Source organism: Rattus rattus, chromosome 8, assembly GCF_011064425.1.
Source record: "Rattus rattus isolate New Zealand chromosome 8, Rrattus_CSIRO_v1, whole genome shotgun sequence".
NCBI classification, from domain to species: Eukaryota; Metazoa; Chordata; class Mammalia; order Rodentia; family Muridae; genus Rattus; species Rattus rattus.
The window spans coordinates 15302060-15328112 of record NC_046161.1 but is presented as its reverse complement, the minus strand read 5'-3'; the positions used below and the strand labels follow the sequence as shown (position 1 = coordinate 15328112).

The following is a 26053-nucleotide window of genomic DNA, read 5'->3' as shown; positions in this document are numbered from 1 at the left end:
TTTAACAGGTGCTCTTCTCCCATTAAATCATGGACATTCACCAAAAATATCTTTAGAAAATAAAATCTTCTTTGGTAATAACTAATGATCTATTATGAACCAAAAGTCAAGAAAAGGGACAAGTAATAAAAAACAAACTCAGATGATCCTAACAAAAGATCCAAAACAGAAACCAAGATACTGGCCCTTGCCTGGAGGAGGGTTGAGATTTAGAAATAATGGCAAAGTGTTAAAGAATTAATGTGTTTTCCCAGGGGAAAATCATTTATAGAATCTAAGAGCTTAGATAGTAAAAAATAATAGTAGCATGTGACTATTTCTGGCTAAAAGAACACTGGCTAAAAGAACTACTACTGACACAAAAGAATACCAGCCTTGGACAGAAATATTTACCAGCATATGCAGGCCTGAGAGTTACACATTTCACATATGAAATTATCTGTAAATCTCTTTCAGGCCTCAATCTCATACTAAATATTGAGCAGAGTTGTTTAAACAGAAATTGGGTCTGCAAATGACAGCTTAGACAAGTAGAACATTGCTACAAGAAAGATATTGCTAGAATTACTTCTAAAACACACCAGTTTTGTTTTGTTTTGTTTTGTTTTGAAATCCTTGTTATCTACAGTCATCTTGTCCACTTTTGGGCGAAATTTTGCTTTTCCTGAACCAGGAAATAGTGTTAGACAAAAAAAATATATATGCTCCCAATCTGCACTGCCTTCTTCTATTATGGGAATGGAGATTAACTAGAGGTCAATGTTAATGATCAAACATTAGAAGAAACGCTGGCTCAGCAAACTTGAATTATAGCATATACTTCTCTTGCACTTTCTACAAAGCCTGGTAAATACAATATTTAATTTCCAGTCATAAGGAGGAAATGCTCCTATATGCTCCTTTTACTTTATGTAAAAAGTCCTAATCAAGATTTCACCCTGTATTGAAAAATATTTTTTAACATATTTCCCACCCTCTATTCCTCCCAACCTGTGCTCCCATCTGAATCCACCACATTCTGGCCTCTAAGGAATACTGATAATATAAAAATGTTGAGATATGACAAAAAAGAATAAAAACCTCGAACAAACAGAATGCAGAAAAAAATCCAAGAAAAGGCAGAAGAAACAGATATAGATTAAGAGAATCACCTATTAGTGTATTAAGGAGCACCCCTCTTCTCCCTACACCCCCCCCCCACACACACTCTACCTGGTTTGTGGCAGCTCTTCTTATTCCAGTCTGTCATAAACCATTTTGTTTACATTATGAATGTCTAAGTAAGTGTGGATAATTTTACTGAGATATCTTTGGTATATAAGAAACTACACTTACGTCTTAAGATCTCTACGCCTATAACACCATCAAGGTAGCCTCCAAAAAGTTTTGTTATTTGCCAGGGAACAGTGAGGAGCAATAATAGGTAAATCATATAACTTTTTGGAGACTATCATGACAGTAGTGATAATCACACAGAAATCTTAAAGCTTATATGTAATTTCTTAATGAGAAAGGTATCCCAATAAAATAATTCACTCTTACTTAGACATTTACAAAGTAAACAAAATGGTTTGTAGTAGGCTGCAGTAAGAATAGCTACCACAAATCTGGGGATAGACTGATTACTGCGTGCTTGAAACTTAGGGTTACATCCCCAGCATTGTGTGACTGGGCATAGAGACAGGGGCTTGTCACTTTGGCACTTGAGAAGTGAGGGTGAAAAATCAGAAGTTCAAGAACATCCTTTCCTCCTCAGCTACAAGTTGATGGTTAGAAAAGAAAACAACAATCAAACATCTCTCTGTATCTACATTATTTCCATGAAACTGAGTAGAGGTCCATTCTGTAGTCAGTCATATGAGTGGATGGCTGATGGGATAGAAACAAACTGACAGAAACAGAACATCTAAATAGCAGTGTAGCTTGTCATAGTCTGTAGCTCTTAAACAAAATGTTAAACAGAGGATGCACTAGCACTAGCACAATGATATGGTATTCAATCTACCCTATATCATGCCAGCTTTAAAATATAGGCCTTTCCTTATTTACACCAATCATGTGATTTCTTTAAAACCTTACTGTATCTGTGCATTCAATACTGGCATGCTTATTCAAGTCTGCTCCTGTTATTGGTTACTTGGTTTTGTTTGTTTTTACCAGTAGTAGTGAATGAACCCAGGGACACATGCACGCTTGGAACACACTTTATGTACTTATTCCTTAGCCATTTCAATTTAATTTTAATAAGACTTCTACAGAGAATGTTTGCATCACCTTTCCATGGGTCTGACAGCCCCAAGTTCAACATCTCCTCTCTTGGGTCTCCTGGGTGCTTCGTATGAGTTAACTTGTTGGCATTTTTGTCCCTACCCTTTACTCAGTTAAGGATAAGGCAATGCTTTATTGGTCTTTCTTTCCCCAGAGCTAGAATCTCTGTGTGTTTATACTGAAGTCCCAAAAGAAGGAAAAAAGTTCAGTTTGACTAAAAGTTGGACTAATGTTACACAAGGCAGAGGGATTATGCTGGAGAGGTCTCAGGAAATAAAGAAATTAAAAAAAAAAGCAAGACTATATCAGCTCTCAATTATGTTCCCTCTTGAGCAAACATGTAAGGTAATTGTTTTGAGAATTGGCAGGGAAGAGCAATGAGATGAAAGAGCCCTCAGCCACTTATATGCCCATGAGAATTCATTAGCTCAGCTCACCCTTACTTCTGTGAGGAAGAGAAGAATTGGGCACAAGGGAGAAGCGGTACTGCAGTCCCGAGTCTCCTAATTAAACAAATGGCTCAGGTTTTCTCAAAGCTGAGAAAGTTTGTTCTTCCATTAGGTCAAGCCTCTGGGATATGCATTCTTCTCTCTAACATTAGGCAAGAACTAGTAAGCGACAGTAATTCTTTCACTAATGAGCTTAGGCAAACTTTTGACTGAGGCTCACTAAATAGTCAGCACTTTCATACAGGGAGATACAACTGTCTACTCGGATACATATACTCAAGAACAGTAGTAAAGTGTTCGGTGAGGAAGAGGGCACAAAGGGACTCCCAACAAAAGCTAATTCTCAGAGGGGTGTTAAAACTCCTGCCCACCACACATTAGCCCAAGTGCTCTACTAAGTGGAGGACATGAAGATCAACGATGAGCACTTGCTCATCTTTCATGAGTTAGCTGGCTGTGCTTCCACCTCTTCCTGTCATCTAAGTGGTTAATGACATTCTTGCAGAGTTCCGATAAGAGGCCAGATTAACTCACGAAAAGAATCCAAGTCTGCCATTTTCTTCCCATCATCTATTTTAATAATGATCATTTTAGTGGAGATTGTTATAAAAGTCCAAGGTCAGAATTTGTCTATGAAAGAAGGTTTGTGTATTAATTTGAGATACCCACTAAATTCATTTTAAAATTGGCTTTTACTCTGAAATCAAGAGTGTTGATGATACAAAATGGAAAGACCACACATTGCTTAAAATGAAGATTATTTTTGTTTGTTTTGTTTTGGTGGGGGGATCCAAAAAAGGTAAGATTTAAGATACCAAAACAAAATATAGGGCAAAGACTTATGAATGAAGGTCTGAGCTGGGGTGTCACTTGAGGGTACAGTACTTACCCATATGCCCACAGCCCTGTGTTCTATCTCTAGCACTGGAAAAAGGTAAGGGGATTATAGACTCAGGTGTTTTTTAAAACAGCAAGGAAAGTCAAGTTTTGACATGGTTAGGCAAACCTTTTCTAATCCCTGCAACAGAATGAAACAAATGCAGATTCATAGAGAGCTGGAATTAGTCTGCAATAGCAAAATAAAGATACATACAACATTATTCAGCAGGCACAATAAGCCCTCTTCCTATTTCAAAAGACTATGAAGCTGAAACAATTATTTCTTGAGGACTTCTGGGTAACCCTGTTTCCTGAAAAGGCAAGTCAGCCAGGCATATGTATCTACTACCCACAGCAGAGATTTAACATTCTAGATCTTCAGATATAAACCCTTAGGATGCCTTTCCTCAGATTCTTTGTCATTGTGTTCCCATTCATATCTGCTCATATTCTGAACCCAAAAGCATAGTATAGATTCATGTGGACATAATAACGGATATCTTCTGGCCTCCATCCCCATGCACAAACATACTAGAAGTCTTAGGATGTATTAAGGTTGTTGCTGCTCCTTATCCATTTAGCAAGGTCAAAAAATTAAGTAACCAATATTATGGAACAGCATAAACACTCCTTTCTTGATGGGCATCTGGTGTCCATCAAGACCTACCTAGTTTTTGATTAGTATCTGAGAGACCTTCTATTAAATATCTTACATAGGTTTCCCAGACTCCTAGTGGAGTAAGAAAGAATCAGAGGTGGAGTATACTAGAGAGGATTAAATTAAAGGTCTCAGTCCTAAGCAAAGATTCACATTCTCTTGGCTACCAGCAGCACTAGCTAACACAGCTAGACAATAAAATCTGCAGGTGAAGAAGAATGTTGGGATTTAAGTTATCTCAACAGAGTATTATTTATGGCAGACCACCAACGAAGCAATGTTAAAATCAACTGAAACATGAATGTGTGCAGTAAATATTATACAATTAAGAAAAAGATTTAATTCTCATATACACAAAGTAAATATAATAAGAGACAAAATATCATTTATGATACAAACATTAAAGAAAACTAAGAAGAACTGAGCATAACTTCTAATTGGAAGTGTTAAGAAGAGATTCTTGTGATTATTTCTTGACCGGGTGATGCCATGGATTTGCTCATGTAATGATGAATTCAGATGCACTCGTTGGAACTGAGATTTCCTGTATTTATAAAACTTGTTTTAAAACACACAGTGTACTTTTACAACATCACTACAGAAATGTCTTAGCAGAAGTGGAGAGAACACAACTGTTATATTTTGGGCTCTTGCAGATAGATGATCTGGGTTTGGAACCTAGAACAGCTCCCAATCTTCTGTAATTCAATTTCAGGGAAACATTCTTTTCTGGTCTAGTATGGGCCAAGCATGCACGTGGTACACAAACATCCATAAAGGAAAATACTCAAACTCATAAAATAGGTCTTAAATTTTACAAAAAGAAAAAAAAAGAAAGAAAACCTTGGTATTTTATTGCCAGAACCCAGCAATTTCATACCTTGTGAAATAACAGAGAACTATTATCTCAAGTGAAACTGAAACCATTGACCAATGTTTCTTACTCCTTATCACACCTATCACTAATCTGTTCTGAAAGCCTTTATAACAAGTTTCTGGTGGTACCCTGCTCCCTTTTATTTTATCAACTTAGAAGCCAGTATGATCCTTTGAAAAAATATAAACGAAAAATTATCAAGACTCCTATCCAAAATCCCCCAACCCAATATAATCTCAGCTGTTCAGAGAGGATGACAAAAGACAATGTCACTTGAACTGTATTTCAAAATGAGTTTAGGCCAGTCTTAAATTATAATCCAAAACTAAACCCTTCATTGACTTCCTCGACTCATTGAGAATAACAGGCAGTCTTCCAGACCAAGTTCCTGGTACAAGCCTAATCCAAGGTATTCAAGCTTGCTCTGTTCAGACCATGCCTTGGCTGCTAAATAATTGCCAAGAATAGTACTCTACTTACTCTGAACTGCTAGGAATTCTGTTCTTCAGCTTATAAGACATACAGTTACCACACCTCTGTTCAACGTTAAAAAACAATTTTCCAATCTCATTGACTGTGCTACTTAAACACCATAGATACTCTCACCTCAATGTTTAAGGTTTTTTATTTTTTTGCTATTATGTCATACATAATAAACAAATGCCTCAGATGCTTTGACAACAACTAGAAGTAAAGTCTCAGCTCAGTAAATTTTGAGTCCCTACTTTGAATTTTAGTTATCAAAGAATAATGTTGTCATAAAAGAGGCACTCATGACAGAGCCAGACACAAGGGTTTAAAGTCCAAGAAGTATTTGCTGGCAAGCTGGATTTAGGTTTTCTTGTCTCAGATGCTGCACATGTGAACTGGAAATGTGATAGTACTTGCTTCTTTGGGATTTTAGAAAAAGTGATACCTGCTAGGTTTAATTAGGATTCAAATGTTTCTGAATATACAATAAAAATAGAATGACCTCACTGCACTGTGGAGGGAATCTGGATGTACTGACGGAATTACTTTCATTTTGACTAATGATAGGTTTATTGGATGTACTCCTACATAACCTGGAGTGTATCTATATACAGTTGTCAAAAGCATAACACATCATCTTGAAAAGTCACAACACTTGAATTAAAGGACTTAAAAATCTGTATCTAATAGAATACCCACTAAATCTGTACATAAAGTTAGCAGTGATTAACTTTTCAGAGAAAGGGGTATCAGCTGTGACCAGCATCCAACAGGGCAGGAAACACTTCCAACCAATAAAGCAAGCAAACAAACAAACAAACAGACAAACAAACAAAACAATATCGGTCCCATTGTAAACTTGCAATCAATTTTATTACTTTCTCGGGGAAGAGAAAGTCTAGATATAATATTGAGTACCAATGTAAACTCTTTCAGAAGCAAAAATACAGACTAGGGTCACTGTGACTTCTCTGTTCTATTTTTTTTAGACTGTGGTTTTCATCTTCAGGGTCACACAAGGAATTAAAAAACAAAAATCAGGTATTTTTTCCCCAAGAGCTTTTTCTCAGAATACCACACATGTATCTCTGTTGATGAGTGAATATCCAGGGGTCATGGCATGTAGAGATTATGAGTTGCATGAAAAACTAAAAAAAGATTTCTTATAGTGGCACTATTTGATAAGCAGATAAAACTGTTATTCTTCTGCTATAGAAGGTGTTTAAATGAATATGCGAAATCTTGTAGGTCTTTTGGACAGAAAGGCAAAACCAAAAGTACTATCTGTTAGGAAGCTTCATGTTTTGACCACAATGCATATGACACAGGTACCTAAAAATACCTACATTACCCAGTGCATAACATTACACAATTCTAAATATGCCAGTGGTCACGTTAAGGTTACTAAAGTGAAATAAAGATATAATTTACAAAGCTATAGTAAAAAATACTATATTTAATTATTTATGATGGAGACAAAGTTATTTAGAGAACCATAATCCTAAAGATAAAAAGATCAAAAAAACTAAAGAGCTGGAGTCAGTTATCACCAAAAAATGACTTTTAAATACAACTCTACATTCACATACAAGGGGACTATGGCTAAAATTATTTCCATAAAGTTATAAGCAGTGTACGTTTTCATACATTTTCAGAGAGAACTGCAATGCGGTGGTTTTTCTTTTAAAAAACTGTAAAAATTTTCTCCTTATGTTAGTGTTCACAGGAATCACAGTACCCAAGGAATGAATGAGACTGTTCTCAAACTCAGTACTTTTATAGTTGTACACATAGGAAGACTTCTATATATCATAGGCTATTTGATAGCATCGGTGATGTCGTCTGTAGCACCTCTCTCCATTCTCAAAACCAAAATCTTCCCAGACACAAATGCCCTGGAGAGCAAAAGTGCTCCAGGTTGAGATCCAATGCTACTGACCAAAGCCCTAAAAGAATATTTTTATAAACAGAATTTGAGTGCCATGTACTGCCTCTGCCAGATTTTTCTTTTTAAAAAGAAAGAAGCATTCTTGTCTTGTGAGCCAAAATCAATAAAGAAATGGCCAGGTTGCTTTCCAATTTTTAATGTACTTTTCCATGGTTATTTCTGAGGGTTTTTGTTTTGTTTTGTTTTGTTTTGTTTTTTTTTAAAAAAACTCTGATTTCTCCCATGAGGAACAAAGGTGAGATGAGGAAAGACTTCTCTAATCACTGAATGATAGGATTCACTCTGGTGTGCCCACAAAGTGTTGCTGACTTTAATACTAAATGTCCACACTGAAAACTCTCTGCCTAAGTTCAGAGCACAATATATGTTGAAAGTTTCTTGCTACTCAATACAAATTTTTCACAGTTGCTAGGTTCTCACAGAGATCCCGGTTGCTGAATACCAACTTAGGTCTTTCTACAAACTGATCTTTTGCGTTCTGTATATGGATAGGTCATGAAAGATTTTTGACGACTTACACTTGCCACGTTTCCTCTGCATCTGAGTATTCACTGAAACCTTTTCCACACAGATGGTGCAAAGAGCTTCTCCCCCGGTGGGTTTTCACATGACTCCTAAGGGATGAATGGTCACTGAAGGCTTTTCCACAAACAAGACATTCATAAGGCTTTTCCCCAGTATGGATCCTCCGATGAACATTAAGGTTAGATCCTATGCTGAAACCTTTTCCGCAATGGTCACACTCATATGGCTTCTCACCAGTGTGGCTTCTCATGTGTGTCTTCAGGGTAGATTGGTTCCTAAAGGCTTTTCCACACTGTCTACATTCCACATGCTTCTTGACAAGATGGATGCTCATGTGCCTCCTTCGTGACAGGTAATCACCAAAGACCTTCCCACAGGACGTGCATTCATAGTGTCTCTCTTGAGTGTGGATCTTCCTGTGTGCAGTGAGGTTGGAACTAGCACTGAATGCTTTGCCACAGAGATCACAACCATAAGGTTTCTCCCCAGTGTGAGAGTTCATGTGTGTTTTTAGGATGGACTGGTTTCGAAAGGTTTTCCCACATTGATGACACTCGACTGGTTTCTTTACAACGTGACTCCTCATGTGTTTCCTTCTGGATAGGAGATCACTGAAGGACTTTCCACAGTCTTTGCACTCATATGTTTTTTCCACCATGTGGTTCTTCTTATGCAAATTGAAGTTGGACTTCCACCGGAAGGCTTTGCCACACTGTATACACTCATAAGGCTTTTCCCCAGTATGGTTCCGAACATGCTCCTTCAGGTGGGAGGGGTGCTGGAAGGCTTTTCCACAGTCCTGACACTCATAGGGCCTCTCTCCAGTGTGTGTTCGCTTGTGGGCAATGAGGTGGCAGCTCCTGCCATAGGCTTTGCCACACTCGTCACATTTGTAGGGTCTTTCACCAGTGTGAACTCGCATGTGTATCTTCAGAGCAGAGAGGGTCCGGAAGGCATTACCACACTGACTACAGTCAAAGGGCTTTTCTTTGAGGTGAGTTCTTGTGTGGCTCCTTAGAGCTGAGGGGTCATTGAAGGCTTTGCCACAGCTGCTGCACTCATAAGGCTTCTCCCCAGTGTGAATTCTACAGTGCCTTGTAAGAGAAGCACTGGTGGTGAAGGCTTTCTGGCACTGGTGACATTCATGCATTTTCCTCCCATCATACATGCTCATGTGCTGAGTCAGGTGAATCCTGTTCTTGAAAGCAGCTCCACAGGTGTGGTGGTGATAGGGTCTCTTGCTTGTGGGCATTCCTATTGGCTGTGCAAGGTGATGACCAATATTAAGGACTTCAAATAAATGGGTAAAGTCAGATGATTTCTCCAAAAGATGAGATGCTTCCTGTTGGTTAAGAGATGAGAGCTAACTTTGACATTTATAACACTCCTTATTTCATTTTATGGGTTTTTTTGTGCTGATGGTTGAAAGGAAGGCTTGATAAAAATACATCAATGGGCTTGAACATTAGTATACAGCCCCAGCCTCTTTAAATCTTAGCTCTGAATAAATTAGCACCAATAGAAAAACATTGCTATAATGGATCCTTATAGCATTACAGCCAATATTCTACTCTTACTTTTTTTTTTTTTAAACTAGGCAAAAGCTTGTATAAACCAGGCTAGATTGGTGCTCCAAATCTTTCGCTTTAGTCTTCTGAATTGGTATTATAAGTGAGTGCCTACAACCACTTCAAGCCTCCTCTTTGCTTTGATGTTGCTCAAATGAAGTAGGAACAATGATATCAGAGTTTGGGCTGCCATTGCTCTATAAAAAACCATGAGCAATAGTGATTTGGGAAGGAATGATATTATTTGGCTTACACTTCCACATCCATAGTTCATCACTAAAGGAAGTCATGTCAGGAACTCAAACAGGGTAAGAACCTGGAGGCAGGTACTAGTGGGAGAAGCCATGGAGGGCTTCTACTTATTGGGTTCCTCAGTCTGCTTTCTTATAGGAACACCAGCCCAGGGATGGTCCCATCTACAATGGGCTATGCCCTCCCTCCATCAATCACTAATTAAGAAAATGTCCTACAGGGTTGCCTATAGTCCTATCTTATGGAAGCAGTCTCCATCTGCACCTTGGAGCTAAACTTGTCCTACAGCCCTCCTTACCCAAATCCTGCCCCAAGAGAGCTGGTCTCCCAGGAGTGCTATCAATTCTAAGCCTACAGGTGAGACCCACTTTCACTACAATAATTGTCCAAAGAGGGACCCCACTAGGAGCACACAGGGCACAGGAACTGCAAAGCAGCCTGGGACAGGATCCTTCCAGCATCCATCTGTGTCTAGAGATAAGGCTGTTCCACAATCATCCATACCCAAAACCTACCCTGAGAAGGTTGGTCTCCCAAGAGTGCTCTCACTCCTAAGATCACAAGCTGACAGGAGGGAAAAGCTCCAGTTAGAGACAGCAACACCAACTAACACCAGAGCTAACTAGATGGTGAGGAGTATGCACAAAACCTAAGCAAGAGAAACCAAGGCTACTTGTCATTATCAGAACTCAGTTCTCTCACAACAGCAAGTCCCGGATAGCACAACACACTGGAAGAGAAAGAGGTGGATTTAAAATCACACCTTATCATGAAGATAGAGGATGATAAGAAGGACATAAATAATTCCCTTAAAGAAATACAAGAGAACACAGGTAAGCAAATAGAAGTTCTTAAAGAGGAAACACAAAAATCCCTTAAAGAATTAGAGAAAAACACAACAGGTAAAGGAATAGAACAACCAATCCAGGATTTAAAGTGGAAATAGAAACAATAAAGAAATTACAAAAAGAGACAAACCTGGAGATAGAAAACCTAGAAAAAGGATCAGGAGTCATAGATGCAAGAATCACCTATGGAATACTGGACATTGAAGAAAGAATTTCAGTGGGAGAAGATACCATAGAAAACACTGACTCAATAGTCAAAATACAGAAAGCTAGAAGCTCCTAACCCAAAACAGTAAACATCTTCAACAAATTGAGAGAAGAAAACTTTCCCAACCTAAAGAAAGAGATGCCCATAAACATATAAGAAGCCTACAGAACTCCAAGTAGATTGGACCAGAACAGAAATTCCTCCCATCACATAATAGTCAAGCACCAAATGAACAAAGAAAGAATATTAAAAGCAGTAAGTGAAAAAGGTCAATTAATATATAAAGGCAGACCTATCAGAATTACACTACACTTTTCACCAGAGACTATGAAAACTAGATGATGCTGGGAAGATGTCATACAGACCCTAAGAGAAAATAAATGCCAGCCTAGGCTATATATCCAGCAAAACCTTCACTCAATACAGCTGGAGAAACCAAGATATTCCATGACAAAACTAAATTTACACAATATCTTTCCACAAGTCCATTCCTACAAAGGATAATGGATGGAAAACTCCAACAGAAGGAGGGGACTACACCCTAGAAAAAGCAAGAAAGTAGTCTTCTTTCAACTAACCCAGAAGAAGAAAGCATACAAACACACCTCCACCTCTAACAACAAAAATAACAGGATGCAACAATCTCTATTCCTTTATATCTCTTAACGTCAATAGACTCAATTTCCCCATAAAAAAAGAAAACAACAACAACAACAACAACAACAACAACAACAACAACAAAACCATAGAGTAACAGACTGGATACATAACCAGAACCCAGGATTTTGCTGAATACAAGAAACACACCTCAGTTACAAAGACCGACACTACCTCAAAGTAAAAGCCTGGAAAACAATTTTCCAAGAAAATGATCCTAAGAAACAAGCTGGAGTAGCCATTCTAATATCGAATAAAACCAACTTTTATGCTCATCAAGGGAAAAAAAATCTACCAAAATGAGCACTAAATTCAGAACATTTATGCTCCAAATGCAAGGGTGCCCACATTCATAAAAGAAACTTCACTAAAGCTCAAAGCACACATTGCATCACACACAATAATAGTGGGAGACTTCAACACATCATTCTAAGAATGGAGAGATCATGGAAACTGAAACTAAACATAGACACAGAGCAACTAACAGAAGTTATGAACAAAATGTATTTAACAGATATCTATAGAACATTTTATCATGGAAAAAAAGGATATACCTTCTTTTCTGCACCTCATGGTACCTTCTGCAAAACTGACAATATAAATGGTCACAAAACGGGCCTCAATAGATAAAAGGAGATTGAAATAATCCCATGCATTCTGTCAGATCACCAAGGACTAAGGTTGGTATTCAATTACAACAACAACATCAGAAAGCCCATATACATATGGAAGCTGAACAATGCTATACTCAATGACAATTTGGTCAATGAAGAAATAAAGAAAGAAATTAAAAGACTTTTTAGAATTTAATGAAAATGAAGGCACAACATACCAAAACTTATGGGATACAAAGAAAGCAGTGTTAAGAGGAAAATTCATAGCTCTGATTGCCTCCAAAAAGAAATAGGAGAGAACATACACTAGCAGCTTGACAGCACACCCGAAAGCTCTAGAAGAAAAAGAAGCAAATACACCCAAGAGGAGTAGAGAGTAGTAAATAATCAAACTCACAACTGAAATCAGCCAAATAGAAACAAAAGGAACTATACAAAGAATCAAGAAAACCAGCTTATTCAACAATTTAGAAAAACCCTTAGACAGACTAACCAGAGGGCAGAGAAACAGTATCCAAATTAACAAAATCAGAAATGAAAAGGGAAACACAGATACAGAAAATGAGGAAATTCAGAAAATTATCAGATCCTATAACAAAAGCCTATACTCAACAAAATTGGAAAATGTGAATAAAACAGACAATTTTATAGATAGCAGGTTCGAAAGTTAAATCAGGATCAGATAAACCATCTAAACAGATAAAAAATAGAAGCAGTCATTGAGTCTCACAACCAAAAAAAGCCCAAGACCAGATAGATGGGTTTAGTGCAAAATTCTATCAGACACTATTCCTGGGCATATACCCAAAAGATGCTCCAACATATAACAACAACACATGCTCCACTATGCTCATAGCAGCCTTGTTTATGATAGCCAGAAGCTGGAAGAACCTAGATGTTCTTCAACAGAGGAATGGATACAGAAAATATGGTATATTTACACAATGGAGTACTACTTGGCTATTAAAAACAATGACTTCATGAAATTCTTAGGCAAATGAATTCGAACTAGAAAATATAATTCTGAGTGAGGTAACCCAGTCATAAAAAAACACACATGGTATGCACTACCAATAAGTGGATATAAGCCCAAAACTCAGAATACACAAGATACAATTTACAGACCACATGAAGCTCAAGAAGGAAGACCAAAATGTGGACGCTTTTGTCTTTCTTAAAAGTGGGAACAAAATACTTAACAGGAGGAGATACAGGGCCAAAGAGTGGATCAGGGACTGAAGAAAAGGCCATCTAGAGACTGTCCCCACAGGGGGATTCATCCCATATCATGCCACTAAACCCAGTCACTATTGCTGATGCCAAGTAGTGTTTGCTGACAAGAACCTGATATGGATGTCTCCTGGGAGGCTCTGCCAGAGCCTTATTGATACAGATTAAGATGCTTGCAGCTAACCATCAGACTGAGCATGGGGACCCCAATGGAGAAGTTAGAGAAAGGACTGAAGGAGCTAAAGAGGTTTGCAAACCCCTAGAGTTCCCAGGGACTAACTCCAACAAAGAGTATACATGGGGGCGACCCAAAGCTTCAGTGGCATATGTAGCAGAGGATGGCATTGTCTGGTATCAATAGGAGGAGAGGCCCTGGGTCCTGTGAAAGCTCATTTCCCTGGTGTAGGGGAATGCAGGGTGTTGAGGTGGGAATGCATTGGTAGGAGGGAGAGTAGTCTCACAGAAGCAGAGAGAGAGGGTATGGGAGAGGAGGGAGTAGAGAAAGGAGATAACATTTGAAAGGTAAATACATAAACTAGCCAATAAAAAAAAATCAATAATCTCATTCACAAAGAATTTCAAGGCAGAAATAGAGATGCCAAACAGATGCAATCTTTTGTCATTATTATCTACACAATACAATAATAAAGCTATGTACACATTTTATATACCATACTATATTATGAATTATGGGCAACATAAAGAGAATGCAGTGCATATAGGAAGATATGTATAGGTTCTATGCAGATGATACAAAGTGGCATTTTATACAAAGAAACTAAGCACCCTTAGATTTTGGTATCAACAGGAAGCTCACTGAGTGCAGCTCATTGGAATGCAGATACCAAGGAACAACTGTAACTTAGCACTTCTGGAAGTCCTGTTTCCTCTAGAGTAAGTCACGTGACTGATCCTTTGAGTGAGCTGACTAGTGGCTGCATTGAGTTTCTCCAGTGTAGAAGACTGACACTGATTTAGAGTAAGGAAATCTTACCAATCTTACACCATTAGATGATTCCTTCCCAAAAATATCTTCCATAAGAATGGACCATTTGATCTTAGATGTAGTTTCCCAATCTGAAAGAAAAAACTGGAAAATTTGACACATTCAAAAGAAAGTAAGATGATGGGAATGAAAAGTAAATTTTTTTGTAAATTCTCATGATATACAAGGAAGAACATACAAATAAATAAAATTATGGTAAATATTAAATTTAGAGCTAAAGGAACAGAGAGATGAAATCTACTGATTAAAAGGTTTTAAAACAATAGATAGATAAAAAGGCAAAGAACACTTCCTTTCCTAGTTCTTGTTATCAGATATACTTCCATATTAATGTTCTGAAGGTATTTATTCTAGAATCCACATGTTAATGAGTTAGTACGTGGCATAGTGACACTGATGTGGTAGAACCTTTGACCTACTATGAGGTGCCTACTATGAGGACAAGCCTCAGCTTGAAGGGTTCTGATACAAGGGCTGTCTGTGAGAGGTCAAATCATGGATCCATGCTGGCAACCTGTGTTCGGCTTGATACAGCTTTTCCAGTCTACTCTTCTGTGTTCTCTGGAGATTTCTGTTTATATTCTGCTTCCTTGCTATCTTAAGAGATCTTTCTATCCATCCCTCTTGCTTGCTTGTGTGCGTGTGTGTCAGTTCTCTCTATAGTAAAAAGTTCTCTGGATAGCTCATTCCCTACAGAATACAGATCCGGTCTTTTATTTTATACATTAACCCAGTCATTTACTCCAGGTTGATTACCTTACGAATCAGCATCCCAAGAACCCAGCCCTTTGATTCTTAGAAAATAGCAAGCACACATTTTTTTTCCTTGACATTGCAAAAGAATTTGAGATCGGTCTGCCTTTGTTAAGCACTGATGGTAAGCTAGATGGGTGGGACCCTGCCCTGCAATTACTATGTATATCACACCTGGGCCTAACCTTGCTGTCCTAGGATAACCTTTGTATCTTTCTGACAAGCTGGCTCATACTATAGCTGCCTTTGTTCCTTTAGATTCATGAAGCCCCTCATATAATTCATATTGCATTCTAATTTTTGAAGAGCTGAGAAATTAGGTATTTTCGACCTCATGTATTTAGAACTCTTCCCCATAGCCTTGAGGGCTGTCCTAAAGGACCCAAAATTTAACACATTGCTGAGACATTAGCCCCACCTTTGTCTCCCGGACTCCAGTTGTCTCTGATCATCATGGAGTCATTAAGGATAACAGAGAGGACACTCCTTGAATGAATGTGAAAATAAGTACATTGTTATATAAACAAGCCTTACACCCAGAGAAGCCATTGATACATGATACTCAATACTAGTGGAGCCCTATGTCCCACGGGACCTCTTCCAGGGGCTGATACCATGTCATTTCTCCCCTACAAAGACCATTCCAGACCCAGAAAACCCAGCCTAAATGTGGGCTGCAGCATCCCATGGACTAGGTGGAGATGGGGGCACATACTAAATATAAAGGGCAATGTGCTGAGTACATTTTTATATCTGTCTTTACATCAGGAAGGCACACACCAAGTTATCAGTCCCTTCACCTTCCTGTCACCAGGTCCTTCCTGCCATGATGGACTTTAGCTTGAAACTGTGACTAAATAAACTCTTTTTCTCCTAAGTTACTTTCTACCTACTATACAAATGCAACATGTTATGTTATGACACAACATACACTAGGATGATGGTGGTGAGTTCCTAAACTGATAAAAATACACATCAAGGTAATTTTGTAAAAGAAACAGGAAAGCAGCAATGTGTAACCCCTCTCAAATCATTGAAAAGGAACTGACAGCCAAAATTACACCTTGGTACCGGTGCTCACTCACCTGGAGAAGGACACTGCTGAATGCCTCTCTCCTCCATTCTCAGCTCCTCTTCTTGCTCTAGGTGTGAGATGAGGCGGGGTTTGCCAACCTGAAAACCTACTCACGGGGAAAGACACATGTTGAAAGAGGACCATGCAGATGAACAAGCCTTCCATTAGACTGTGGTCAACAATTTGGTCTTCAGGGTTATCTGTATGTGGATAAGGCTGACTTAGAAGCAACAAAATGATGGTGCCACTTTTTTAAGGAACACAATAAAAGTCTCTCCTTAAAAAAAGAAAACCACAAAGACTCATACATTTTGCCATCCAAAAGAATATGGCCTTTTTTATCGTAAGTGCTAGGAATGAAAACCAAGACCTTGTACTATCTAGAAAAGCACTCTACTACTGAGTTACCCAAGACATAAAAGTAAAGTCTTTAGAAATAAATTAATTTTTTCTCATTTTATTTTCAAAGTTACTTTAATAAAACTCTCCCTCCTCCTCCCTCCTCCACTCCCTCCTGTGTGTGTGTGTGTGTGTGTGTGTGTGGTGTGTGTGTGTGGTCACTGATCTATAACTCTACTTCATTCCCTGGAAAAAGTCTCTCATTGAACTTGGAGCTAGGCTATTGTCCAACAATCCCCAGAACTTATCTATTTCCATCCCCCACAGCTCTCAGCTATCACTTGCTATCTACAACAACAGCTTTGCATGTGATTGCTAAGAATTTAAACTTTGGGCATAGTACTTTTACAGTAACTTCCTTTACTCAGTGAGCATTCCCTATAGACAAGAATGAGAACCTTTTATTTTAGAAAATTATCGTTAATCTCAGTCACACACTTGAAAACCTCTCAGCTGAATGAAACGGGACCTACTACCAGAGAATCTATGAGAGTAGGAATCAGCTCTGTTTGTTTCCTACTTTATTATAAACCACACCTAGGTTTGGGTCACAGCAAGTACTACTACATAAAACATATTATAGCAGAATAGATGAAGGAACAATGTTAGCCTTACCCAATGAACTTAGATTGCTATAATTCTCCAGCATTACATCTTTGTACAGTTTTCTCTGAGAAGAATCTAGCAGGGGCCACTCTTTCTCAGTAAAGTCAACAGCAATATCTTGAAATGTCACGAACTCCTGGAATACCATATACATTTAAGGCCAATTAGAAACCAGTGCATAGGCAGACAACAGAGGCAGAATATCAGCACAAGGGATATGATGCAGTTTTGCCAGATATGGTCTTCTGAAGGTTTCTGTATATGTATTAGAAAGATATTCCCAGATAGTTATCTCTTGGAGTTGGCCTTGGCGGTGTCATTAGCCAAATATAACTCTTGAAGAAAAATTTTTTCCATATTAGGGTAGCTAAAGCTTGTAGCTTTGCCTTTCTGTTCTAGTTGATTCTGAGCACTATGTAAACATGAAAGAAGCACTTGTTACACAAATAACCTCTAACTTCCCTAATAATGGATATTGCCATCCAACTTTCCTTCATGTGCTGGTCCTTGACCAGGCATTCACTGAACTGGATAAATATCTACAAGAATACCAATACACAGTGGTGGCAGTAGTGGTCATGTCCTAAAATGTACTTGTCCCACACTTCGGCCTTGTGATCTTATGTACCTGAGAATAAACATGAGCTGGTGTATCAGGCTCTGGAGCACGGCAAGCAAACAAACTCAAACTCTGATGACAAGAATCACATTTTGATGGAAGAGGAAATTCTGATTCCTGGTTATCTGCAGATCCCAGAGAGGACATAGCTAAGGCAAGAAAATAAAGTCCTTGAGACTCACTCAGTAAGCATACTCAAGTAAGTGCCAACACTCACACAGTCTTCTCCATATTCACAAACAAGAGGGTGTTGGTGACACACAGCCATGAGCAGTGATATATCTTATACATGATTTGCTTAGACCTTTTAAGTTCTGGGATCTTTGAATAAATATATGTATCTTAGGGATGGTACTGATGTTTAAACACAGTTAACACACAGTTGAATATCATACCTTGTTACTTTTACAACATAGTTACTTTGAATAACCTATGTTATGAGTAAAGTTTAAAATTGTCTTCAAGTGGCATCATGGCTACCCTTATTAAAGTTTCAGATATGGGTTTTAGATTTAGGGATATTCAACCTCTACACAGTCAGTCTCTGTTTCTGAGTGAGGAAACTGAAGCCCTAAGAGGTAAAGCTGATGCCTTTCTCAATTTTATGAAAACAACAGATCATATAAGGTTATCCTTCACCTTTACCTTATTCTCTATGTATACAACTATACACGTTTTTCTTTGCCTCAAATGCACACATGCCCTTAGTCAATAACATAGACTAACACCGCTCAGCTCACTCATCCTGGCTCAACAGCTTACATATATGTATCTTCTCTATCTTACGAGTGGTAGGAACCATAAAAGCTCATTTACTGAAAGTAAGAACATAAGAACTTACCAAACTTGGGAGACAGACAGATGGTAGCCATTTGTGGGGCACAGTAACCTTAGCTGAATGTGGGAGTACTTGAAGAAGCACTGCTTTTCCAAGCTGACAACTGCCACAAGGGGGATCTTCAAAGGCTGTCTCTCTTACTTAGTGAGAACACTGAATTTGGTGTCTTGACATTTCCTCTTGATTCATAATCAGACAGATTATTAACCTAAATGAAGAGAAATACAAAGCACTTATACTAACATAAGGAACAAAGCAAAAGTGACCACTGTATGCATACCTATTCAATCCACTTGAAGTTTTAGCTAGAATAATAATACAATTGATAGAGAACAAATGAATATAAACAGAAAAAGACAGTTTATGGATTTTAGATCATAGATATTAGGATTATATATGTAAGTGATCTTAAAAACTGCTATATCTGATATATACTTTTAGTAAAGCAGCAAGATACAGAATCACTATGCAAAAATCAGTAGCCCTTCTATACACTATAAAAATGAACTGTGAAAAAAATCAGGAAAGCAATACCTTTTACAATGGCATATATATATATATATATATATATATACACACACACACACATACATATACATATACACACAATTTTGAATACACACACACACACATTGGATTCTGAATATAAAATATTCTGAATAATAAAAGAACGGCGGGAAGTATTATCATCACCAATTTTCAAATTGTATTACAGAAATATAGCTATAAAAACAGCATGATTTAACATTAAAACAGGCATGATGATAAATGGAATCTCACTTAACATCCAGTTATAAGTCCATACACCAATGAGCAACTGATTTTTGAAGAAAAAAATTGGAAAAAGGTAGCACCTTCAATTAATGATGCTGGTCAAACTCAGTGGCTGCATGTAAAAGACTCCAAATAGATAAGATACTTTTCACTTTGCAAAAAACTCCATTCCACATGGATCAAAGACCTCAACCAGATATACAGAATCTGGTGGAAGAGAACACAGAGAAGAGTTGAACTCACGGGCATGAGAAAAAAAAACTTTCTGAACAAAACAATTGCAGAAGCAATAATAGACAGATTGATCAATGGAACTGAATCGAAGACCCAGAACGAACAATTAATAAATGGAACCGCATGAAACTGAAAAGTTTGTGTAAGACAAAGGACACCATCATTTGGAGAAAGTAGGAGGTCACAGAATAGGAAAAGATTTTTGCCAACTATATTTCTGATAGAGAGCTAATATCTAAACTATATATATAAAAAAAAAAACTTAAAAAAACTGGGCATCAAGAAAACAAATAACCCTATTTAAAAGTAGAGTACACCCACCTGGGGATTCACCCATATGCACCCACCAAACCCAGTCAGTATTGGAGGTGCCAAGAACTTCTTTTTGACAAGAGCCTGATATGGATGTCACCTGGGAGGCTCTGGCCGAGCCTTACTGATACAGATGAATGCTTGCAGCTAACCATAAGTTTGAGCACAGGGACTCCGATGGATGAGTAAGACAAAGGACTAAAGGAGCTGAAGGGGTTTGCAACTCCATAGGAAGAATAATAATGTCAACCAACCAGACCTCCAGGTCTTCCAGGGTTGAAACCACCAACCAAAGAGTACACATGGAGGGATCCGTGGCTCCAACAGCTTATGTAGCAGAGAATGTCTTTGTTGGACACCTATAGTAGGAGAAGCCCTTGGTCCTGTGAATGTTCATTTCCTCAGTTAGGGAAATGTCAGGGTATTGTGGTGGGAGTTGATGTGTTGAAGTTGGAGCATCTTCATAGAAGCAGGAGAAGGGGGAGAGGGTAGGGGAGGTGAGGGAAAGGGGATAACATTTGAAATGTAAAAATATAAAATATCCCAAAAAAATAAATTAAAAAAAGAAAATGTTTTATAAATATAACACATATCAGATTTCTCAATTTTTTTCTAGTAAGGTGTGTGTAAAGTGAAGTATTATTTTGATTCCTTTAATCAATAATAATGTTAAAATTATTGTGTTTGCTCATTGATGATCAAACAGGAGCATGCTTATTCATGTGTTTTCTATATTTTATTGGAATTATTGGCTTTTAGCTCAAAACAGTATAAGCGTATGTATCTCTTTCACAGACATATGTGTGTTTATATGAAGTAAATATGTATGTATATAGTAAGTATATATGAAAATCCTACTCTAGGTATACAGATGATCCATGTATGGTCATGTAATGTGCTAATTTTAAAGAAAATTAATAAACTGATTCTGTCACTCTAAAAAAAAAAGTAGAGTACAGATATAATCAAAGAATTCTCAAAAGAGGACACACAAATGACTGAGAAGCATTTAAAGGATGTTCAATATCGTTAGTCACCAAGGAAATATAAATCAAACCAACTTTAAGAGTTCACCATACACTAGCCAGAATTCCCAAATCAATAAAACAAATGAATGCTCATGCTGATGCGAATGTGGAGTAAGGGGGATACTCATCCATTGCTCAGGGGAATCAAGTGTATATAGCAATGATGGAAATCCATGGGGCGGTTTCTCAGGAAGCTGGGAGTAGATCTATTTTGAGATCCATCTATATCAGTCATGGGTATATATCCAAAAGACGCTTTATCCTATTATAGAGACATACTCAACCATGTTCAGCGCTGCTCTATTCAGAATTGCGAAAAACTGGAAACAGAACTAAAAGGAAAAGTGCTCATAAGTCCAGTCCCTAACCCAGACGATATCATCAAGTGATAACTGCTTACATATGAAAACCAGTTTTCTCCAATGGTATCTCACTGGAAAAGCAAACTACTCTTAAGCATAGGCCTCAGCAGACCAAATGCTAAATGGGGGAAAAAAGAGAGAGGAAAAATTAAATAATTATTATTAAAAAAAAAGAGTGACAGCAAAAAATTAAGAACTCTAACAACAATAATTAAAGTTAGGTAAAACTTAAAAAAATCATAATTCCAGACTTCCACAGTATGGAAAATAACTAAAGTAGACACAGGAACGTCAAAACCATAAGCTAGGAAGAACTCTGGTATGGGTAAACAAACACTTTTCAATAAGGGCACAAAACAATTCAGTATCAAAGAACCATTAGAATCACTGTTTTAGAACTTTTAATTTAAAAAGTGGGTTGAACTTTATTTTCAATACAGACAGAAAAAATGGTCTTGACTTAAAAACAATAAAAACAACAAATAAACAAACGAATCAAAAATTTTTATGGATGAATTGGACACCATGAATATAATCATAAAGATTAACTTCAACAGCCTTGAAGGGTTTTGGTAATTGTGTGCGTAGTAACGATATTGAGGCAGTGCAGGCAGGAGGAGAGAGAGAAAGCAAGTAAGACAAGGAAAGAGAGACAGAGGAAAAGACAGGAACGAAGAAGAAAATAAAGGGAGAAGCAAACAGTTTATAAGAGTTAGCAAGAAGCATGGACAAGCAAATATAAGGAACAATAACCAGCCTTAAAAGGAATGAAGTTCTGAAACATGCTACGATACATATAAATAATGAAAGCAATGTGCTAAAAGAAAATACCACAACAAAGGAGGGCAGATATGTGATTTCACTTACATGAGATCCAAGAAGTCAGATTCACTCATGAAGGCAAAGAACAGAATGCTTTTGCCAGGGCCTATGGAGAAGAGAATTGAGGGATTCTCACTTTCAGTTGGAAGTTAAAGAAAAGCTCAAGACTTACACAGAGGGAATGACGTGCACTATGAATGTATGGATCATCACTGAATTGATCAATAAGGGAAAGTTCTGTTTTATTTCATACCAATTAAAATGATTTTATGTATTTTGCTTGTGTGTATGTATATGCATCATGCGTGTTCCTGGTGCACATAGAGAATGAAAGACAAGGTCATATTGTGAACTGTCATAAAGGTGCCATGAAAAGTCGTCTGCAACACCAATTGCTCTTTACTTCTGAGCTATACCTCCAATCATTTATTTTATCTCAGCACTTTAAAGTGTTAAACCCTATAGCAACTTTCGGGTTTCCACCTGTGTCAGGAGGTGAACCTGCGCCACAGCTCTCCATAACCAGATCATGTTGGGAGAGAGCTAGATTCTTAGAAATGCAGACAATCCTGAGAAAAAAGGAGAGAACACCACTTCTGCTCAGATTCCTGGCCCAAGAGGAACCTGCCTGGAGCCCTCTAGACACAGGAACTGAGGAGCAGTCTGAGATAGGATCCTTCCAGTTTCTGCATGAGCCCAAAGCTGATCCTGTGCCACAACTCTCTGTTCCCTTCAAGGTAGGGAGAAAGCCGGTCTCTAGGAGTGCTGACACACAGGCTTACAGGAGGGTAAAGCCACTGTCACAGACAGCAAGACAAGATAACACCAGAGATAAGCAGATGGTGAGAGGCAAGGTAAGAACCTAAGAAACATAAACCAAGCCCACATAGCATCATGACCCACCACAGCAAGCCCTGGATACCACAACACACAAGAAAAGCAAGATTTTGACTTAAAATCACAACCCATGATGATATTAGAGGACTTTAAGAAGGATGTAAATAACTCCCTTAAAGAAATACAGGACAACACAGGTAAACAGGTAGAAGCCTTTCAAGAAGAAACACAAAAATCCCTTGAAGAACTACAGGAAAACACAACCAAAGAGGTGAAGGAAGTGAACAAAACCATCCAGGATCTAAAAATGGAAATAGAAACAATAAGGGAGACAACCTTGGAGATAGAAAACCTAGGAAAGAGATCAGGAGCCATAGACACAAGCATTACATTATTCCAAATTCAATCTGCTACAGAGTGAATATTTTGATTTACCCAGCAATATATTTTGGTTCCTGAAATCAGTTAAACCTATGGCCACTTTGAGCAATCAAGGAATAATGCATTCTTTCTTCTACACTTTTGCCTACAAATCCTCACAGAAAACTGGTCAGAGCTAGCCTCTTGTTGCTATCTCCAAGGAGCTACACACACACACACACACACACACACACACACACACACACACACACACACACACACACACACACAAAGGTCAGTAGGCATTGCTGTCTATAATGGCTAATTTAAAATGTCCCCTTTCCACAAAATTAATAGTCACCTGGGAGAGAGTCTCAATTGAATTGTCAAGCCCAGACAGGCCTGTGGTCAAGCACAGGGAAACTAGCTCAACTGCTCGTTGACACAGGTCGCTGTGGCAGCACCATTTCGCGCACTGGGCAATGGGCTGTGTGAGGGTGTAAGGAGCTAGCTGAGTAATAAGAAGCAGGTAAGCAGGCAGCATAGACGTATTCTTCTTCCTCTGCTCGTGGCTCTGAATATCATGAGGCTAGCTGTCTTGCACTGTGGCCTGTGTCTTCTCTGCAAAACCTTTCTTCCTTTATGATGCTTTTTGTTAGAGTACTTATCACAGCTACAGTAATGAAACCAGGATGCCATATGTCCAATGTACTACACAGCTTCCTTGGTTAGTTCTTTCTCTATATTTCTAATCATACAATACACTCCAAGTAAGGTTTTCGCCTCTCTGCTCTGTTTGTTGTCCTTAAGCTGGAGTGATAACTCAACAGAAAAGTAAACAGTGATTCAAGCAACAAATAAACAGAAGTCAATATGCATTTACTCTTACAGCAAGATACTTTCTATGAGGCAAGCGCCTTGCAAGCATTACAAAGAAAAGACCTATAAAGAATTTAAAGGGTTGGAAATATTCTTAAAGGTTCTGTGATATCAACAGCAAATATGGTGCTAAGACAGCCTTACAGTTTAGCACCTTAAGCCTTGCCATCTACTTCATGGAGCAAATAATTTCCCAGGTAGTTCAAGCAGAGAGAATGCCCCTATATACAAGTTTTGGATGAAGGTCACAAACTGGTGATCTCACATACAGATGCAGCAAAGATCAACTGTTTGAAGCACAGTAAATATTAGTTCTGAAGTTTTCTGTAAGATCCACAATATAATACAGTGGTAATCAGAGGGACAGCACCATAGATGAAGTGGGATACAGAATTTTCAGAGATACCAGATGTTGGATTCTATGGCGCCCACCTTGTAACACAGTGAGTATTACCCCTGTGTGTATTGTTTCCTCAATTCCACTACTATGCAGACACATTTTTCTCATTATGACTTGGACTATAGAAAGCAATGGGCTAACAAGGAGTGGCTGTTACTATTCCAGCCACTACTTAGGTTCCTTTCACTAGAGTGCTTAACTCAAGCAGACATGGGTTATCAAGTGTTGGTCCCAAGGAAGGGCTTCCCTGAACTGGCACCTGGAACTTAATAGAACTTATTTATGCTAGTCTCTGCCTTTCTTCTCACAAGGGCAGAAGTTATACCTAGGCTGTCAAGTTTATGATTTAAATTTGGTTTTGTTTCTGTGCTGTAATTCTTAGAAAGTTCAACTTTATTTCCATATATGACTTCACAACACAGTGGCAGGCAGGGCATTCATATATAATTGCAACTATTATGAACAAAGCAGCATTTTAATTGGGCTTGCCCTTATTTCAACTAGTATTATTCAGGATATAAACATACACAAAACAATATATATTATTGCCTCTGCAATTCCACTACTATTTAGATCCATTTCTCCAGTATTACTTGGAAACAATATGAGTTTCATTCTCAGTAAATACATACAAATATTTCAATATACCTCTGCTATCTAGCCCATGTCCCAAGAGCTAGAAGGGAAGAGTGAGATTTATTTCCAACAAAATGTTGAGGAAGGAAATTCACTAGAAACCTCTATACACATATCAAAGGAGCCATTATATATGATAACCATATGGCAAGCTATACTTGACTGAGAGTTATGGTTTATATATGTTGACCTAGGAATGGAACTATTAAAAGGTGTGGCTCTATTGGAGTAGGTGTGATACTGTGGATGTGGTATATAAGACCCTCACCCTAGCTGCCTAGAAGTCAACCTTCTACTAGGAGCCTTCGGATGAAGATGTAGAACTCTCAGCTAATACATAATAGAAAAGGGACTATCTAAATAAAACAGGTAAAGACCGGATGGTTTTGTTCTAAATAAATAAATAAATAATATCTAAACCAGGCATGGTACACACGCACCTATAATCCCAGGACAGAAGAAAGTCAGAACATAAAAATTATAAGTTTGAAAAGCCAGTCTGGACTACATTGTGAGATCCTGTTGAAATTTAAAAAAAAAGATTAAGTATATAAATATTAAGAATATGTAGGACATATTAAGACATAAGTCACAGTGAATAAATATTAATTATATAACTTGAGCATTATGAGGAAATACTAACTTCCTAAAGAAATGTTTA

General features: G+C 37.9%; 1 protein-coding gene across 2 annotated transcripts; it reads right to left on the bottom strand.

The window, feature by feature from the left end:
• Nucleotides 1-6448: 6448 nt before the first annotated feature.
• Znf317 (zinc finger protein 317) lies at nucleotides 6449-19728 on the bottom strand. Of its 2 annotated transcripts, none has more exons than XM_032909608.1 (7): nucleotides 19603-19728; nucleotides 18752-18956; nucleotides 17920-18059; nucleotides 17301-17427; nucleotides 16297-16392; nucleotides 14447-14529; nucleotides 6449-9417 (listed from the first exon to the last, which is right to left on the bottom strand). In XM_032909608.1, the coding sequence occupies exons 2-7, from the start codon at nucleotides 18780-18782 to the stop codon at nucleotides 8065-8067; spliced, it is 1830 nt and encodes a 609-aa protein (XP_032765499.1). In that variant the 5' UTR covers nucleotides 18783-18956; nucleotides 19603-19728; the 3' UTR covers nucleotides 6449-8064. The 2 variants fall into 2 exon arrangements, with proteins under 2 accessions (XP_032765499.1, XP_032765500.1); XM_032909609.1 differs by having other exon boundaries at nucleotides 17920-18035.
• Between the last annotated feature and the right edge of the window lie 6325 nt (nucleotides 19729-26053).